Source organism: Chiloscyllium plagiosum, chromosome 4 (assembly GCF_004010195.1).
Source record: "Chiloscyllium plagiosum isolate BGI_BamShark_2017 chromosome 4, ASM401019v2, whole genome shotgun sequence".
Classification (NCBI taxonomy): domain Eukaryota; kingdom Metazoa; phylum Chordata; class Chondrichthyes; order Orectolobiformes; family Hemiscylliidae; genus Chiloscyllium; species Chiloscyllium plagiosum.
In genome coordinates this window covers 95,034,367-95,053,281 of record NC_057713.1, presented here as the reverse complement: position 1 = coordinate 95,053,281, position 18,915 = coordinate 95,034,367, and the positions used below count along the sequence as shown (strand labels likewise).

The following is an 18,915-nucleotide window of genomic DNA, read 5'->3' as shown; positions in this document are numbered from 1 at the left end:
TTCTGGTGGGATAGGACATACCCAGTAATAGGATTGGAGGAGTCAGTGATGTTACTTGTCTGAAGGTTTGACTGTAATTCTTTTGTTTGACTATTCTGTGAAACAACTCTTCTAGTTTTGGCATAAGGCTCCAGCTGTTTTAAGGAGAATTCTCTATGATTGAAACGACTGTTTGAGCCTTTTTTTAAAAATATCCAAATATTGTGTGTTTAATTTTATTTATCACACTTTATTGTAGCAATTTAGTACAATTGAGTGGCTTGCAAGCCCATTTTGGAGACTGTTAAGAGTCAACCGTATTGCTTTGAATCTGGAGTATTTGGCTAGACCAAGTAACTGCCTTCTGAGAAGGACATGACTGAACTTCTTAACACTAAATTAGTTACTTGGTCACCATTACTGATTTAGGTTGTGTTTCTCTGTTTTAAGTCCAGACCTTTGATTTTGCAGCGCAGTAACAAAACAAAACCAGCTTGATACCATTCCTCGTGGGAATGGTATTTGGATGTAAAGATGACAATTGGGTATGTCTGTTATGTTGCATTCTTGAATATGAGACCATATAAGCTTAATTTCAATTTAAAGTTGGAAAGGGGATTGTTTACAGATTAACCAGGAAAGAAGGGAAGGGGGAATTATTGGACAGCTCTATCAAAGAGCTAGTGCACGTAAAATGAGCTGAATGGCCTATTTTGGTGTTGTATGATTCTATACTAGCATCTCTTCAATTATTTGGTTTCTCAAACTTGTACAACTCTGAGGTAAATGTCACTTTTTCATCTAAATTGGAAAAGTTTTGAGATCTTTTCGCTTGTCTTCTGAGTACTTGGAAAGTTAATTATTTCGAGTATTTATCATCTTGCATTCTTTCATGCTTATTTGAATCTTTTATGATACTTGCCTCTTAGGTTTGTAGTTCAGAACCTCTTGCTGTTATGTGTTATGATCACTATGGAGAAATCAGACATTAGTTAAGATCTAGCTGGATGGACCATAATTATTTAAATAATATAATGCGTGGAAGAACCAAGAGTGAAAAAATAAGCACAGGAATCCAGGATTAACTTTAAATACCAAAGGATTATTTACAAATTTGAATAAAACACGAGCAATCTTGAGTAAATCAGTATGCTGAGCAATTAAAACAATACAAGCTTCCAGTTTAAACTCAATGTAACAGACTTGACACCCAGTTTAATCTTTTTAACTGCATTTTCACTCTGGCTTTTAACCATATACCGTAGCAGACAGTTCCTCTCTTATTAGTTTGGCTGCACAGATCACAACTCTGGTCTTCCTCCCAATCCTACCACAGGTGTCTGAGTCACATGTCAGTACCCACCAGACACATGTTGATACTTCTTAGTATATTTAAAAACTGGAATTCTCTCTATCAAGCTACGTGACCCTACTCATTTCTCTAGAATTTCCTTTATGACCCTGTAATCTCACACAGCTCAGTTCTTTACTTAAAAGTAGCAGACTAGATGTCTATATCCTCCAAAATAGCTTCCTTCTAAATTACTCTTTTTTTAAAAAAAAACAAAACTGGCCAATTTTCATTTAGAACATGGATTCATTCTGAGCAATCATGTCCATAGCAACATCCTGGCTTTTGAGCTTTTAAAAGTCTCTCTCAGCCAAATTGGAAGTTCAAATCTCATTTGTAAGCACAAAATGGTCTCTTAACTGGTTGAAAAGTCCAAGCACGAGTTATAAATACAACCATCATAAAACAAACTGAAGGTAAACAAACTCCAGTTCACCTTAAACTTGAGTGAAAATTCTACATTTCTAACTCTTAATATAATCCCACTCGAGACAGTTATAACAATGTTGCACCTATAGTAATATACTCTTCTCGTTTTGAGGTTCTAGTCAAAGAGTCATAGAGATGTACAGTATGGAAGCAGACCTTTCGCTTCAACCCATCCATGCCGACCAGATATCCCAACCCAATCTAGTCCCACCTACCAGCACCCGGCCCACATCCCTCCAAACCCTTCCTATTCATATACCCATCCAAATGCCTCTTAAATGTTGCAATTGTACCAGTCTCCACCACTTCCTCTGACAGCTCATTCCATATATGTACCTCCCTCTGTGTGAAAAAGTTGCTCCGTACGTCTCTTTTATATCTTTTCCCTCTCACCCTGAACCCTGACCCCAGGGAAAAGACTTTGTCTATTTACCATATTCACGCCCTTCATAATTTTGTAAACCTCTATAAGGTCATCTCTCAGCCTCCGACGCTCCAGGGAAAACAGCCCCAGCCTGTTCAGCCTCTCCCTATAACTCAAATACTCCAACTCTGGCAACATCCTTGTAAATCTTTTCTGAACCCTTTCCATTTCACAACATCTTTCCGATCGGAAGGAGATCAGAATTGCGCACAGTATTCCAACAGTGGCCTAACCAATGCCCTGTACAGCCGCAACATGACCTCCCAACTCCTGTACTCCATATTCTGACCAATAAAGGAAAGCATACCAAATGCCGCCTTCACTATCCTATCTACCTGCAACTCTACTTTCAAGGACCTATGAACCTGCACTCCAAGGTCTCTTTGTTCAGCAACACTCCCTAGGACCTTACCATTAAATGGGTAAGTCCTGCTAAGATTTGCTTTCCCAAAATGCAGCACCTTGCATTTATCTGAATTAAACTCCATCTGCCACTTCTCAGCCCATTGGCACATCTAGTCAAGATCCTGAGGTAACCTTCTTCGCTGTCCACTACTCCTCCAATTTTGGTGTCATCTGCAAACTTACTAACTGTACCTGTTATGCTTGCATCCAAATCATTTATGTAAATGACAAAAGTAGAGGACCCAGCACCGATCCTTGTGGCACTCCATTGGTCACAGGCCTCCAGTCTGAAAAACAATCCTCCACCACCTCCATCTGTCTTCTACCTTTTGAGTCAGTTCTGTATCCAAATTCCTGAAGAAGGGCTCATGCCCGAAATGTTGATTCTCCTGCTCCTTGGATGCTGCCTGACCTGCTGCGCTTTTCCAGCAACACATTTTCAGCTCTGTATCCAAATGCCTAGTTCTCCCTGTATTCCGTGAGATCTAACCTTGCTACTCAGTCTCCCATGGGGAACTTTGTCAAATGCCTTACTGAAGTCCATATAGATCACATCTACCACTCTGTTCTCATCAATCCTCTTTGTTACTTCTTCAAAAACTCATTTTCTGCATGTTTCTATTAACATCCTTTCTTCTGTAGGATTTGCCACCCTTATTCTCTTAAATTGTTTGTTAATCACTTGGTTCATGTTTAAGCAAGTGTTAACCCTTCCAGAATCTGAAGAATTCTGGATAGAATGGTGAAAAATATGTAGCAGTGCTGTTTTCATGGATGTGGATGGACAGGAGTGTTTTGGGTGAGATGAGTGCAGCAGTGGCAACTTTCACAATGTCCTTATGTTTTCCCAAAGTACATTGGCCCATTGATTTGTTTTTACTTAACAACATTGCTCTTGTCGGTCCTGAAACCTTGTTTTCCATGTTAAAGGGGACTCATTCATCTGGGAGGGAAAAGTGGTTGGAAAAACATTTTATTGTTTTGGTTTTGAGCTCTTTAATAATAGCTAACCAATCCCTGTAATTCCTAGGAGTGCAGCCAGCACATGGCAAGAAGAGAGATAGGCAACAACTTGACCTGGACTGATTGTCTACTCATTTGTGGTAATGAATCAACTACAACTATTGATGATGTTGAAAGCATTCTGTGCAGATTGGTGGACAGACAGTAGCGCAGCTTTGACACTGTATGAAAACACAGTGTTGCATATTGCAGTTCCAGGGTCAGCTCAAATTATCACGACGGAATGGAGCCAGTATTGTGTAAGGCTGTATGTAGTGAAGTTGAAGAGCTGTTTTTAAATGCTACAGCCAAACCTGCATGGATTTTCAGCTTGTTAGTTGCGTCTGGCATCAATTCCAAACATGCTTTTGGAATACAGGTTTGATGTAGAGCTTTTGCTTTGTGAAAACTATATATTGGATGATTGATTTCTCACTGGAGTCAGTATTCAAAATAATTGACATTAATGATCTTTGCCATTGAATTATAATTTTAACTTTATTTTCACGTGGACAAACACAGTGTTTAGCTGCATTATTTTACATATACATTCGGAAAAATTTGTTCACACATGCTCACTCAGCTTTTCCTAGTATGTATTCTCTAGAAGCATGTTACCAAACATAAACTGGCAATATATATTGGAAACCAATGTTAATAACTCTTCCCCAGCAAACTGCCCATTCAATTTTTAGCATTATCGATTGGAGAATGCAAAAAAAAGGAGCAGGTGATAGCTGGAGAACATTTCAGGTCATCCATTGTATTTTAAATCACAAACGACGAAGAAACATTTCTTATTGAAGAGGAGCAGTAGCAGCAGGATTCAGTACTGAGGAAAGATGCGGCTGGTTTGCATTTGTTCTGCATCTCCAGTAGAAAATGTCTGGCACCATATGAAGAATACTAACATTATTGAGATCTGGGGACGTGTACCTCACTTCCATCAAAATATTTGGGTGGGTGGAGTTTAGTGTTGTTTTGTCCATTGCATATTAGCATTATTTACAAGTCTTTGCAACATTTAATGTGAATGCGTTATTGCATGCTAGCTGTGAGAAAGTTGACCACTTGTCACCTTGAGGTTTTATTGAGCATAAGGTTGCTATTTAATGCATGAATAGTATTGCAGGGACGAAGAAAACAGATTGGGGTATAAATATACAAATATAAAGATAAAATATTATTTCAGTTACAAAAACAGTGCAATTCAAAAGAGCACTCACATAAGAATGGGCAGGCAGTGGGCCATTCCTATGGAATTTGGTTAATCAAACAAACGTCTCCATGCTAAGAGTTAGCATTAGTTTCAGGTTAGTATAATACCCTTGGTGTTTCACAGCTTTACAACTGGTAATGCTGCTTATGTTCATTACAGCACACTAAACTTTACATGGTGCGAGTGCAGAATGATTCAGCAGCTTTAACACGCAGTGCTACTGAACTGCTTCAGGCCCAAGTCACCAATGGCATGTATGTCCAACTGGAGTTTATTGATCTTCATAGCAATGACCAGATGAGTTTTGTTTTATTTTTATACGGTGCTAAAATATTTAGTAAAACGCAAACAATTGTCTTAATATCGTTTTGCAGCAAACTCTGCCGATAGGCTTGCCTTTTTTCCACCACCATCTATGTCAAGATGCAATAAACCTTTTTGAAAAAGATTAGGTTCCTTGTTTCTGTGTTTATAGGAAAGGCCATTGAAAATAAAGTTTTTAAAATCTTGACACCTTTAAGGCCATTATAATAACCATGGAGTGAAATATAAGTAATAAAATATTCCATTTAAGATACTTATACAGTCTACTGTTAAAATTACGTTTTACTCATTTTACCCTGTGGTTCAAATTAAAGAAATTTAAATAAAAGGTGTTTTCTTGCTTTAAAATAATTGAGTTAACAGATCATTTGAGTTAAGCAACCTTGCTATAAACCTGATCGGTAATGGATCAATCATATTTGTATGCCAGTCATTTTTTTGAGGGTGGAGTAAATGCCAGTTAATACGTGAAGTGGTAAGACTGTTAATACACAACACCGAGCAAGGATTTATTTTCCACTTTTGAAGCATTCCTTTCTGCTGCAGTCATTGATGTGGATTTAACGTCTAGCAGGTGAACCTTCACCCTTTTTCCCCTGTTTAGAACAAAAACAAAGACAAAATATTTAACAAAGGTGCATGTCTGATTAATAGGCAGACAATCAACAGAAAATGCTGAAAACTTTGTCTAAAGTGTTGACTGACTTTGAAAGTCTTTAATCTTGAAACATTGACATCTAGATGTATGAATGAACCAAACTGAACTAAATCCCAGATAAAACCTGCAAAAATGCCCCTCATATCCCAAGCCTCCTCAACAAATCCCCCAATGTAAGTTGCCTCTCAAAGTCCATTGGGGGCGAAAGGAAGGAGAGTCGACAATGGAATTGTAGTTTGTTGGAGCTGACAGGAACGCTAGGCCCCTTTAAATTCCACCAATGCCATGTTATTGGAAGTTTTCAATCCTTTCCTGATGGCATTCTAATGGTTATAATTTAAGGACCACAGCTTAGGTTGACCTGCCAAACTGACTATTTTATGAGCTTAAAGTTGAAGAATCGATAAAGAGTGACGTTAAATCCAGACCCATTAACTCATCTGTTTACACATACCAAGTGACTGCCTAAACTTTGCAACATTTGCTGATTTTCCTTTACTTCAGCTTTCTAATAATTGTAGATTTTACTTTTAAACTTGACCTTATTTATCATTCAGTGCATATTACAATACTTGCATTCTAGCATATTTAAACAGTAATTTAAACTAATCTGGTTTGAAATTCATTTTTTTACACAAGACAATATCTTTTTGTTAAAATAACAAAGAAAAAATTGCATTCATCAATCATAATACACAGCAAAATCTCAACATAGTGCACTGATTTAAATTCACAGATCCAATGCCAACACAGACTATTAACACAAGTAATTGCTATTGAAGTGAAATGTTTAAGAGGTGATGTAGCTGGGTGTACAAATTTTTGGCATCTCACACTAATTTGTTGCACTATGTACCTAATTGTGTGGATTAGTTTTAATAAGAAATATTTGCAAAGATTTAGATAAGAGTGCTTCTGGTCCCTATTCTTAAATTGTATTGGGGGAAGATGTTCCTGTTCCCTAATTCTGGTGTATTGGCAAATCGGTTAATTATTTTGCTTGGAAAATTGAACAAAAAAACCTACCGAATTCATTCATGAAGTCAAAATGCTTAGCTATCAGGAAAGTTCTTAACCCTGTATTAGGTGACAAATTATGACAAGTGGTGTTAGTGAATGGAATCCTTGGGGCTATTTTGACTGAATTTTGAGTGTGAAATATAACAAGGCTACTGTCAGCTGTCATTCACTAGGTGACACTGTAGCCTCCAGGTCAGACCACAGAGTTCAAACTAAGCCCTGAAGAGTCATACAAGACTTGAAACATTCACACGGTTTCTCTCTCCACACATGCTGCCAGATCTGCTGAGATTCTCCAGCACCCGCAGAATTTTGCTTTTACTTGACTATGGGTTCAAGACCCACTCCAGAACTTAACATAAAGCTCCAGACTGAAATTCCAGACTCGTACTGAGGAATAGCTAAAGAGCTGACTGTCAAATGAGATATTAAGCTGAAGCTCCATATCCCCTTAACAAAAAATCCCAGGGGGAGAGTTATTCCTGGCCAGTATTTATCCCTCAATCATCATCACGAGAAAAATATGGTCTGGTCATTATCACATTGCTGTGCAGAAATCGGCTGCTCCATGTATTTAAATCATTGAGAATTTTACAATTTAGACCCAACATGCTGTTAAAACAGCTTTAATGCGGTTGTATGCATTTGACAGTATTACATTATACTATTGGCATTTAAATCATCTGCGACCTTCAGGCCTTTTCCCCTCTGAAGCTTATTGCTTGCAGTAGAAATGAAACAGAAAACACCTCCCTCTAATATTAAACTTCCTTGTCATCACCCTTGACAAACACAACAGTATACGTTTACTTGCTATTTGCATTTAAATAAACCAGGCAAAATGAACATTAGCATTTAGATTGCTACAGTTGAAATACTTGGTTCAAAGTCAGAGATATGGAATAAAATGTCACAGAAGTCTTTTAGGAGCTCAGCATTGGTATTTCACTGGAATAACAGGGTGGTTAGATAGCCCTTCTATTGAAGAAATAGTAAAGGCTTTATTCCCGTGAACAATACTCCTTCAACAATGTAATCTTGTTGGAAGTTATACAGTAATCCTTTGCACTCTTACATTTATAAGAGAAAGGAGCAGAAGTGAACTCCTGGAAGCTCTCTGCTATTCAAGAAGATTGTGATTTTTAATTCCATTTTCCTGCTCTATCCACATATCACTTGTTTCTTTTAGAAACAGAAATCTAACAATTTCTAACTAACTTGAACATCCTCAATAACCGAGTGTCATCTGTGGGATAGAGAATTCCAAAGATTCATAATTCTTGAGACTAGATATTTAGCAGAGTTTGGGCATGAACACTTCACCCCCTTGTTTATCTCAGGTAACTGAGCCAAAAGTATTAGAAAGACATTTGACTGTGGGATACCAGCAGAGATGTAATCTCAGCCCCAGGATTGTTAAAGGTTGTGGTCCAATTCTCTAATACATTGCACCAAATCATCTGCTAACGTGATTCCTAAAGTAACAGCTGTGACTTTCCTTCAGATAAATGAATTAAGCCTTCCCCTGCCAAGTATCTCACCTGTCTCTCCTTAACCTTCCTTTTGACATTATTCTCTATGTTTCTTCATCAGAAAGTTTGCTGGTTCCTGTGGCACCATTTGATCGACAGTATCATTCAACTAACTATGACCAACTGCTTCCTGTTTCTTGTCAATTTTTGCCTGCTTCATTATTTCCTGAAGGAGCTTGTGCTCACAACTGATTTACCTTGAGATACTTTTGGCTAATATATAGACTTTCCTGAAAATTAAGTGTTCGTTCTCTTAATGAAAGAATTGCCAACTGCAGTGCTTAGCTGATGCCTGTACAGTTTATGTATGACCTTTAACACAGTAAAACATCCCAGAGCCCTTTCTTCCTACCAAACAAAAAATTTGATGCTGAACCATATGAGGTATCAGGAGAGCTGACTGAAAGCTTAATCATATTAAACTACTCCCACTCAATATTGGTGTTTCTCCCAAGACTGAACTTTATATAGAAGATAGGAACAAGAGTAAGGCTTTTGCCTCTTCAAGCTTGCTCCACCATTCAGTATGATCATAGCTGATAAGTACCCAGTTCCTGCCTTTGCCTCATATCTTTTGACCCTTTTGGTCCTATGAACTAAATCTCTCTCACTGCAAACATTCAATGTGGCAGAGAATTCCACAGGCTCACCACTCTTTAGGTAAAGAATCTTCTCCTCATCTCAGCCCTAATTGGCCTACCCCTTTTTCTTTGACTGTGACCTTTGGTTCTGCACACCCTGGTTATTAGGAACATACCTTCTGCTTTACGTTGTCTAATCTTGTTAGGATTTTTATAGGTTTATATGAGATTCTCCCCTCTTATTCTTCTTAACTCCAGTGAATATAGTCCTAAACTATCCAGTCTTTCTTTATACCTCAGTCCTACAATGCCAGGAATTAGTCTGGAAAACCTTTGGTAAATTCTTTAATTTCTTTGCCATATGTTGCTATCTCCTTGTTGATTCATTGTCTTGCAAGTAAGTGTTCAATCTCTGATTGTTTGGCTATTCTGTGATTTATTCACCTGCCTTCATCATCTGGTTAAGCTGTGTCTGAGAGTGGGGTTGATAGTGATTGCAGGGGTCTTGGTGATTGTCAAACATTGGCTTGTAAAAAAAACTAACTGTACATGCCAAGACTTCACTTCAACCATGATACTGCTAAGACAGCAATCTTGTAGAAGTCATCATATGACTTCCCATGATGACATAGCCCCATCTACTTACATATTCACATTAACCATCATATCACAATCCTGGTTTTTGCCCTATAGCTTTAAGCAGAGAGTGATTTAACCATTGCCATGTTAATTTGTTCTGCTTGACTTCACACAGTAACTTCACACAGGGTTCTTTGATAATGATTGGGAAACTCAAGTCTGTTTTGGTCTCTGTCCCTGAGGCACTGAACCAAATGGAAACATCTGTGTTATGTCAGCTAAATCAGTTACAGTAGAGAAAAAGAAAAGGTTTCAACCTAATTAACTTGGTCTCAGGTCTGTGGAAGTGCACAGATTTTGAAAGTGGGCCCAATGTTCTCAAATGTAAATACATTTTCCTATTTATTGACACATCCCAAGCCTTCAACCCCAGCAAACATGTTCCGGTGGAGTAGGGAGACTTTGTAGAGCATCTAAATGATACCAACCTCGTAGAGTTCAACCGTCTATTGTGACCCACAATAGTATTGGCAAACTAATCATGATTTAATCTCTGAAATCAACTGGAATGTTTTCTCTCTCTTTGACCAAGCTTTTAACCACATATCTCATATGTCTTGCTGTCAAATAATTGCCAAAGAAGTGCCTCAGGTAATTTTATAATGTTATGGTGCTATATTAATGTATGTGTTGCTGTTGTTTTCTGGTTATTTGATACTGGGGTCTGCATTACCAGCAGAAATTGCACAGCAGGATTCTAGTCACACCAGCTAACCCAACTAAATAGGTGCAGAACCGCCGGTAGTGAATTGCTGTCTCATCGCCTGCAATGAATAAATTTTTATATCAGAAATTAAACAACTTATGCCTGAATTAAAGTCTACAGCAGAGGTAAAGTTGTGCCATATAACAGTCCGTTGTTGTTGTTGTCACTGTATTATATGGTGAGAGGATTGTTTTCTTTGAAAATTTGTTACCATTTTGAAAAAAGATGAAAGGGTGCCTGAGCCATCTCTCCGTCCTCTATAAGCCTCCTTTGACTTGGAAGAACCAGCTGCCCCATAATGTGGCCTTTGTCCATCCGTACCCTTTAAACAAATCAAAACAAAAGTTAAACGTAGGAATAAGAAATTCATTCACAGAAATGATTATCGTTACTATTTTCCACATATTTGTAATGATTTCAGAGGGTATAACTAGCTGACATTTTGTAAATCAAACATGCTATAATAACAAGTTAAAACTGTTCAATGTAACTTCTCTCAATCTTGGTCCTTTCAGTTTGACAGAACGGAGATAACTGTGCAATCTGTGCAAAATGAGAAACAGACTGGATCTGAGGTTCCTTGTTTCCAAGGGAGAGGTAAGCCTATGTAAAAAGCATTGCCAGACACTGTGATGGCTGATGACCACTCTCTACCTTCAGGAGGAAGCTGGATGGGTTTCTGACTGGGATGTTTTGTATGGGGATTGGGAAAGGGTGGGTGTGGTCAGGGAGAAATTTTCCAGAGTAATGTTAATGTTGCAGCTATATAAGACTCTAGTTAGGTCACATTTGGAGTATTGTGTGTGCAGTTCTGATCATTGCACTTCAGGAAGGGTGTGGAGGCTTTGGAAAGGATGCAAAAGATGTTTACCAGCTTGTTGCATAGATTGGAGTGTATTAGCTATAAGGAGACTCAGAATAGAGATGTAGACCTTTTTGTCCAATTCATCCCTGCTGACCAGATATCCTAAATTATTCTCATCCCATCTGCTAGCACTTGGCCCATATCCCTCCAAACCTTCCTATTCATGTATCCATCCAGATGCCTTTTAAATGTTGTGATTGTAGTAGCCTCTACCATTTACTTTGGAGCTCATTCCATACACGCACCACTCTCTTTGTGAAAAGGTTGCCCCTTTGATCCCTTTTAAATCTTCTCCCTCTCACCTTAAACCCATGCCCTCTAGTTTTGGAGCCCCTACCATGAGGAAAAGATCTTGGCTATCCACCCTCATGATTTCGTAAACTTCTATAAGGTCATCCCCCAGCCTCTGATGTTGGACAAACTTGGATTGTTTTCATTAGAATGTCGGAGGCTGAGGGTGACCTGATAGAAATAGGTATGAAATTATGAAAGGCATGGATAGGATGGATAGTCGGAGTCTTCTTCCAAGGGTGGGAGATGTCGAGTACTATGGGGCACAGATTTAAGGTGAGGAGAGACGTTTTAAAAGATGTTTGCAAATGAAGTTTTTTTTTACACAGATGGTGGTTGGTGCTTGGAATGTGCTACCAGGGGAGGTGGTAGAAGCAGATATGATAGCTAGGTTTAAGAAGCATTTAGACAGAAACACAAACAGGCATGGATAGCAAGGATACAGACCATATGCAGGCAGATGGAATTAGTTTAGAATGGCATCATGGTCAGCACAGACATGGTGGGCCGAAAGGTCTGTTTCTGTGCTGTAATGTTCAACATTCTATGTTCCCTGTGTACAACAAGTAAAAGGGTGACATACTTGAACACCAGATTGGTTTGTCAATAGGTTACTCTGGCTGATTGTGGATTGTGAACCTCACACGTTCACAACTGTCCACACAGTGATGTGCACAACCCGCCATAGGAAGCACTGAACAAAATAAAACCTTTCTTCTAAGGACTGAGAAAATATGGGAATTCTAAATCATACTGGCTGCGTCTCAGGTGTGTCCTGACAAACAGATAGAGGAGTACATCAAAGCGTAGTCTCCATGCTGCCTTGCTGGATGTTGGAAGGTGAAGATGCTGAAAGACTTACTGACAGGAGGAAAGAGAGAGAAGTGCCTTGAACAGATGCAGAGGTTTTCCATGGGATGTGGACATCACATTCATTGTCTATCCCAAATTGCCCTAAACCAAGATGAAGATAAGGCATCTTCTTAACAATTCCTAGGGCCAATTCAGATGGTGTTAAGAACTAACTGCATTTCTGTGGCTCTGGAGTCACACATGAACCGACCAGGTAAGGATAGTGGATGTCCTTCCTTAAAAGGATATGATTGAACTAGACGGTGTATTATTTATATGGGTACCATTACTGATACAAGCTATTTTATGGGGATCAGTTAGCTCAGTTGGTTGGACAACTGGTTTTTAATGCAGGGTGGCACCAACAATTTGGGTTTAATTCCCATACTGGCTGAGGTTATCATGAAGGACTATCCCTCTCAATCTCTCCCCTTGGCTGAGCCATGGTGACCCTCAGATTAAACCAGCACCAATTGTTTCTCTCTAATGAAAGTGCAGCCCTATGGTTGATGATAAATTTACTTTACCTTTTATTCCAGATTTAGTTAATTAACTGCAATAAAATTTCCAGTTGTCGTGTTGAGGTGGGGCGGGTGCTGGGGGGTTGGGGGCTGGTGTGGTTTTGAACTCATTTGATCTTAATAATAGGACGAGGTGAGGTATTTTGAATTGTGATCATTTCACTATAATTGTCTTGGAAGGCCTGAGGAAGTGTCACTGGAAAGAACTATAGACTCACTGCTCCTCATGTTGGAGACTGTTTGCCTTAAGCGATTCAGGTTTGTCAAACAAAACTTCCACCTTCATGAGAAAACTGCTAACATTCGTATAGGCAGCTCTAAGTCACTCTGTTGACTGGTGGGCTTGGCAAAGACTTAAGTGATCCCCCTGCCTCACATTGGACTAAAAGGAGCATGTGGATACTTGGAGTGGCTGCTGAATGTTGAAATTAAACTCAAGACAGACCTTTGAAGGAATATCTGAAGTACACATTAAATCTGCAGTATCACTGAACTGTTTATACCTGTAGTAAAAAATGTTATTTTTTGAAAGTATAATTGTGTTAAACATTAGCAATAGTACCACACATTATTAATGCATTGTGATGTGTTGATATTGATTATGTAAGATTTTCTTTTGAAATACAATTAGTTTGACTCTGCGATGATGAGGTTAACGGATTAGCCTCCATATGTCCTGCTACCACTCATTGTGTATACAAGATGCTGAATGACTATCAATAAAACCACCAGCAAAGATGTGGAGACACTGGACTTCACAAACAGACATTGGTCAAATAACACTGAGAACAGAGAGGTCTGTGGGTCTCTTATTCTGTCAATGAACTGCCATTCCTGGTTACTAGTCCAGCCAAAGGGAAGGTGGAAATATGCAGCTTGATGATACCTTAGTTCTAATTTAAACCATAGACTAGGTCACACTCTCAGTATTTAGATTATATTAGATTAGATTCCCTACAGTGTGGAAACAGGCCCTTCGGCCCAACAAGTCCACACCGACCCTCCGAAAAATAACCCACCCAGACCCTTTTCCCTCTGACTAATGCACCTAACACTATGGGCAATTTAGCATGGACAATTCACCTGACCCACTCATCTTTGGACTGTGGGAGGAAACCAGAGCACCCCGAGGATTCTACACTTTCATACACTTATGGGTCAGTGAATTGTAAAGAAACAATGAACTGAATTGCTGAATTTGTTAGAGGACTGAGACATGCCTCCAAACCGTGAGGCTGGCAGACATGATTGCAACAAATAGACAACTGACAAATGGAAGATTGTTAAAAACAATTGCAGCATCCTGCATCCCTGCACACTCCCCCTCCCATTAGTAACAGTATCCGTTTCCAATGTGCTTTGCTGGGGTCTGCTCTCGGTCGGATTTTGGGACCTCAATCCCACCTGGTGCCTCATTTGGCAGCTGCCAGCTTGCTTGTCTGACTGGGTTGGCATGGGGGTGGCAAGGCAGTTGGACAATCAACATTCCCTCATTCAAAGCCCATGACTGATGCAATAAACTTTTACCAGAATCAGTTGTTCCATTCAGGAATCCAATCAGTTGTGCCTTGAGACTTAGATTGTACTAGAATAATCCTTGCTTGTTTTACTTTTTATCTCCTTGTAATATTTATTGAAACTTGAAATATCGATTTATTTGCAGGAGTTTAAATCTGGTGTAAAAATTTGAGATCATCTAAATACCTGAAAAAATCAGAACTAGATAACAGACAATAGCTGTGATAGAGAACATATTTTTGACAACGGCAGTAGAGTATGAAACAGGCCATTTGACCTAACTGGCCTCTGTGGCATTCATGTCCCCTATGTGATCCTTCGCCCACCTCTCTTTATTTCAATCCGTCAGCATAGCCTTCCATTCCTTTCTCCATCGTGTGCCATTTCGGCTTCTCTCTCAATTGCTTGCTTTCGGCTGGTACACCTCATCTTCAGCAGACATTGCACCAAAACTTTAATCAATGTCTTTGTTCACATTTAAAGAAAACCAAACAATTTGCAATAGTAATATGCTGTCTTCAAATCGGTCTCTCTGATCTTGCAATCAACAAATTTGTTTGCCTCACACTGAGTTCTGTCAGCTGGGATAACAGTTAAGTAAGCTATACTCCTCTAAGGATCAATTTCATCTCACTTAATCATGCTACGTAATAACACTAACAGGAAATTAGGATTTCTCTTTCCTATCTAAGAAGCTTGCTCCCTCATCAGATATCCCCATCCATTACAAATCTGATATTGGATTAAGGCATTGGGAGACTTGAACTGAAGGCCGAATTCATACAAATTTGCCTACTAACTCATTTTCTGCTGGGAACTCCCTGTCTATGGAGTTAGGTAAGTATGGGAATGGAGTTTATAAATGAGAAATATCACCAGAGATGTTGGCATGACAAGATGAAATGAAACAATAATGGTGCAAGTGCATTTTTGGTTAGATTTCTTGAATTTATTGATTTGTTAGCCATTGTGACCAGCATGATTATGGCAGTAAATACAGATCTTGCGCCTTACCCAAATAAATTTAGTGATAGCTCTACTTGCTCCGAACCTTGCCTGTAGTAGTGATGAGAAAAGGAGCCATGATAATCACCAAATACAATTGGAGACACAAAAGGCTCAGAAAAAGACTTGGGCACAGAATATAATCAAGATTACCTTAAGATTGCTACTCAACATCTGAATGCAAGTATCCTTAACACTTAACGGAAGTAACGAACAGACATTAGTTTTGTCATTTCTTTTCTAATTAAAATAGAATAGCAGTTCTATTCTATAGCTGAATAAGAAAATGATACTCTGTTTAGAGCTCTATGGGTTGTGCTCCTGCCTCTGAGTCAGTAACTAGAGGATTTAGCTACCGTGCCAGAGACTTGTTCTCATAAGCCAGGCTGCCACTCCTGTGCAATGTGCATTACTGAGGAAATCGTGCATTGTTAGAGTTGTTTTCTTTTACTCGAGTGTGAAATAAAGACCTTGTCTCTCCTCCAAGATGGATATCAATAAATCCCACATTACTATCTTGAAGAGTGAAGGAGTACTCAGAATCTCCTCGAAAATAATTTTCTCCTTAGCTTGCATTATTGAAAGAAAATGCTCTGGTCATATTACTATTTCTGGGATCTTACTGTGCGTGCAAATTTTCCTGCACTTCAGCAAAAGGTTTTTTATTTGGTGTGAAGGACTTCAGATGTCACTAGGTGGTGAAAGGTATTGTACACAGACTTTTTCTTCACTTAATATTTCCCTTAAATGCAAGATATTGTCAAGCTCCTGAGTATGTGATTGCCACAATTTTCATATCCACTAGACCGAGTGCAAGGAGCAGCCATTTACCTTCTGTTTTACTGGGGCTTTCTTTGGTGACATCTGAAAAGGAAGACAATACCAGAGTCAGAATATAACTAAGCATGATACAGTCACACAGGAGTAAGGTTGCCTGAAACTCGTTCTTAATAAATAGATTTAAACTTAATTTAAAATCAAAGTATGCACCACATCCACACCCAAGCAAATCTTTCCCAAAGAAAAATTTCAACAAAATAGTTCTGTTTTACCACAAATCAGCAAAAGGGATTAAAATTGGTAATTTTCTTATGGTGGTGTTAATTTTGATCTATGGATAGAGGTGGGAATCAGATGTGATGATATAAGGGCAGTAGGAGTACAATTAAGAAGGAAATCAAGAGTACAGAAAGGGGACATGAGATAGCTTTGGCAAATAGGGTTAAGGAGAATCCAAAGGGTTTCTACAAATACATTCAAGGATAAAAGAGTAACTACGGAGAGAACAGGGCCCCTTAAAGCTCAGCAAGGTCGCCTTTGTGTGGAGATGGGAGAGATTTGTGTATTTTGAATCAGTGTTTACTTTGGAGAAGGCTATAGAAGCGAAGGAACTTAAGGAAATAAATAATGAGATCTTGAAAAGTGTCCATATTATAGTGGAGGAGGTGCTGTACATCGTAAAACACAAAGAGTGGCTAAATCCCCAGGACTAGATCAGATGCACACTAGAATTTTGTGGGAAGCTATGGAATTGATTGCTGGGGCCCCTTGCTGAGATATCTGTGTCATTGGTAGCAATAGATGAGATGCTGGAAGTCTGGAGGTTGGCTAACCTTATCATTATTTAAGAAAGATGGTAAGGAAAAGCAGGGAACTAGGGACTGGTGATCATGACATCACTGGAGGGCAAATTGTTGGAGAAACAGGATTTACATGCATTTAAAAAGGTAAGGACTGATTAGGGACAGTCAACATGGCTTTGTGTATGGGAAATCATGTCTCACAAACTTGATTGAGTTTTTTTGAACAAGTTATGAAGAGGTTTGATGAGGGCAAAATGGTAGACGTGATCAAGATCGACTTCAGTAAGGCGTTCAACAAGGTTCCACATGGTAGACTGGTTAACAAGGTTACACCACATGGAATACAGGGAGAACTAGCCATTTGGATATAGAATTGGCTCGAAGGTAGGAAACAGAGGATAGTGGTGGAGGGTTGCTTTTTGGACTGGAGGCCTGTGACCAGTGCTGTGCTGCAAGGTCCATTGATGTTATCATTTATACAAATGCTTTGGATGTGAATATAGGAGATATAGTTAGTAAATTTGCAGATGACACCAAAATTAGTGGTGTAGTGGATAGTGAAAAAGGCTACCTCAGGGTACAATAGAATCTAGATCAAATGGCTGAGAACTGGCAGATGGAGTTCAATCTAATGTGACGCACTACATTTTGATGGGGCAAATCAGCCAAAGACTTACACACTTAATGGTAAGGGCCTGGAGAATGTTGCCAAACAAAGAGACCTTGGAGTGCAAGTTCAAAGTGGAACAACAGGTAGACAGGGTATGAATAAGGCATTTGATATGCCTGCCTTTTTATTATAAGCACATTTGAGTATAGGAGTTGGCAGGTCATGTTGTAGCTATACAGGACATTGGTTAGGCCATTTTTAGAAAGCTGCGTTTAATTCTCGTCTCCCTGCTATAGGAAAGATGTTGCGAAACTTGAAAGGGTTCACAAAAGATTTACAAGGACGTTGCCAGGGTTGGAGGGTTTGAGGTATAGACAGAAGCTGAATAGGCTGGGGCTATTTTCCCTGGAGAGTCAGAGGCTGAGGGGTGATCTTAAAGAAGTTTATAAAATCATGAGGGGCATGGATGGGGTGAATAGTCAAGGTCTTTTCCCCAGGATAGGAGAGTCCAAAACTAGAGGGAATAGGTTTAGGGTGAGAGGGGAAAGATTTATAAGGGAATTAAAGAGCAAACTTTTTACACAGATAGTGGTGCATGCCAGAGGAAGTGGTGGAGGCTGGTACAATTACAGCATTTCAAAGGCATCTGGATGGGTAGCAGCTCCCAAAAAAGCTACTCAGCTGGTCCCAAGGTCTAGCCCTATCACCGTAGGCCTCTAACTTCATCCCTTCCAAATATATATTCAGCTCTCATTTGAAAGCTCCTAGGAATCCACCTCCATCACCCTCCCAGGCCATGCATTCCAAACAGTAAAAACTCTCTGAGAAAAAAAGTTTCTCCTCCTCTCACTCCTAGCTCTGTTGCTGACAATCGTGAAGTTGTTACCTCCTATATTCATGTACTACAACATGGAAGTAGAATATCCCTCTTTACCTTGTTAAAATTGTTCAGAATTTTGAACACCTCAATAAGGTTACCTCTTAATCTTCTCTGTTCTGAGGAGAATATGTCAAATTAATTTTTCATTATATCTAAAACTTCTCGTTCCTGGTATCATACTCGTAAATCTCCTTTGAATTATTTCCAGGGCTTTAACATCCTTCCTTAAAATAAGGTGCCGAGAATCATAGAATTCCTACAGTGCAGAAAGCAGCCATTAGACCCATCTGGTCTGCACCAACCCTCCGAGGAGTTCCCTATAAGCCCTATCTTGATAAATAATTTCCAAGGTTGAAACATACAGCTTGCACACTGTAGACAGCAATAGTTAGTTACCATATTCTTAAAGAAGTGGACAACAGCGCTATCATCAGTTTGTCTCCCTGCTCCTTGATGGGCCTTGTGTGTGGTTGGGGCCATTAGCACACTCCTGGTTGCAGGTTCCTGAAATAAATACATTC

At 39.2% G+C, this 18,915-nt stretch overlaps 1 protein-coding gene across 4 annotated transcripts in view; it reads right to left on the bottom strand.

Moving 5' to 3' along the window:
* Window positions 1-4,069: 4,069 nt before the first annotated feature.
* Window positions 4,070-18,915, bottom strand: part of LOC122549211 (myelin basic protein) — a 183,159-nt gene continuing 168,313 nt past the window's right edge. For 3 of the 4 annotated variants that reach the window (XM_043688631.1, XM_043688630.1, XM_043688632.1), the window contains 5 exons: window positions 18,791-18,898; window positions 16,153-16,185; window positions 15,331-15,372; window positions 10,481-10,591; window positions 4,070-5,729 (listed from right to left, as the gene is read on the bottom strand). In XM_043688631.1, coding sequence (XP_043544566.1) covers window positions 5,694-5,729; window positions 10,481-10,591; window positions 15,331-15,372; window positions 16,153-16,185; window positions 18,791-18,898 — 330 coding nt within the window. In that variant the 3' untranslated portion in view covers window positions 4,070-5,693. The remainder of the gene's footprint in view (window positions 5,730-10,480; window positions 10,592-15,330; window positions 15,373-16,152; window positions 16,186-18,790; window positions 18,899-18,915) is intronic. The other variant, XM_043688633.1, reaches the window with a different exon arrangement.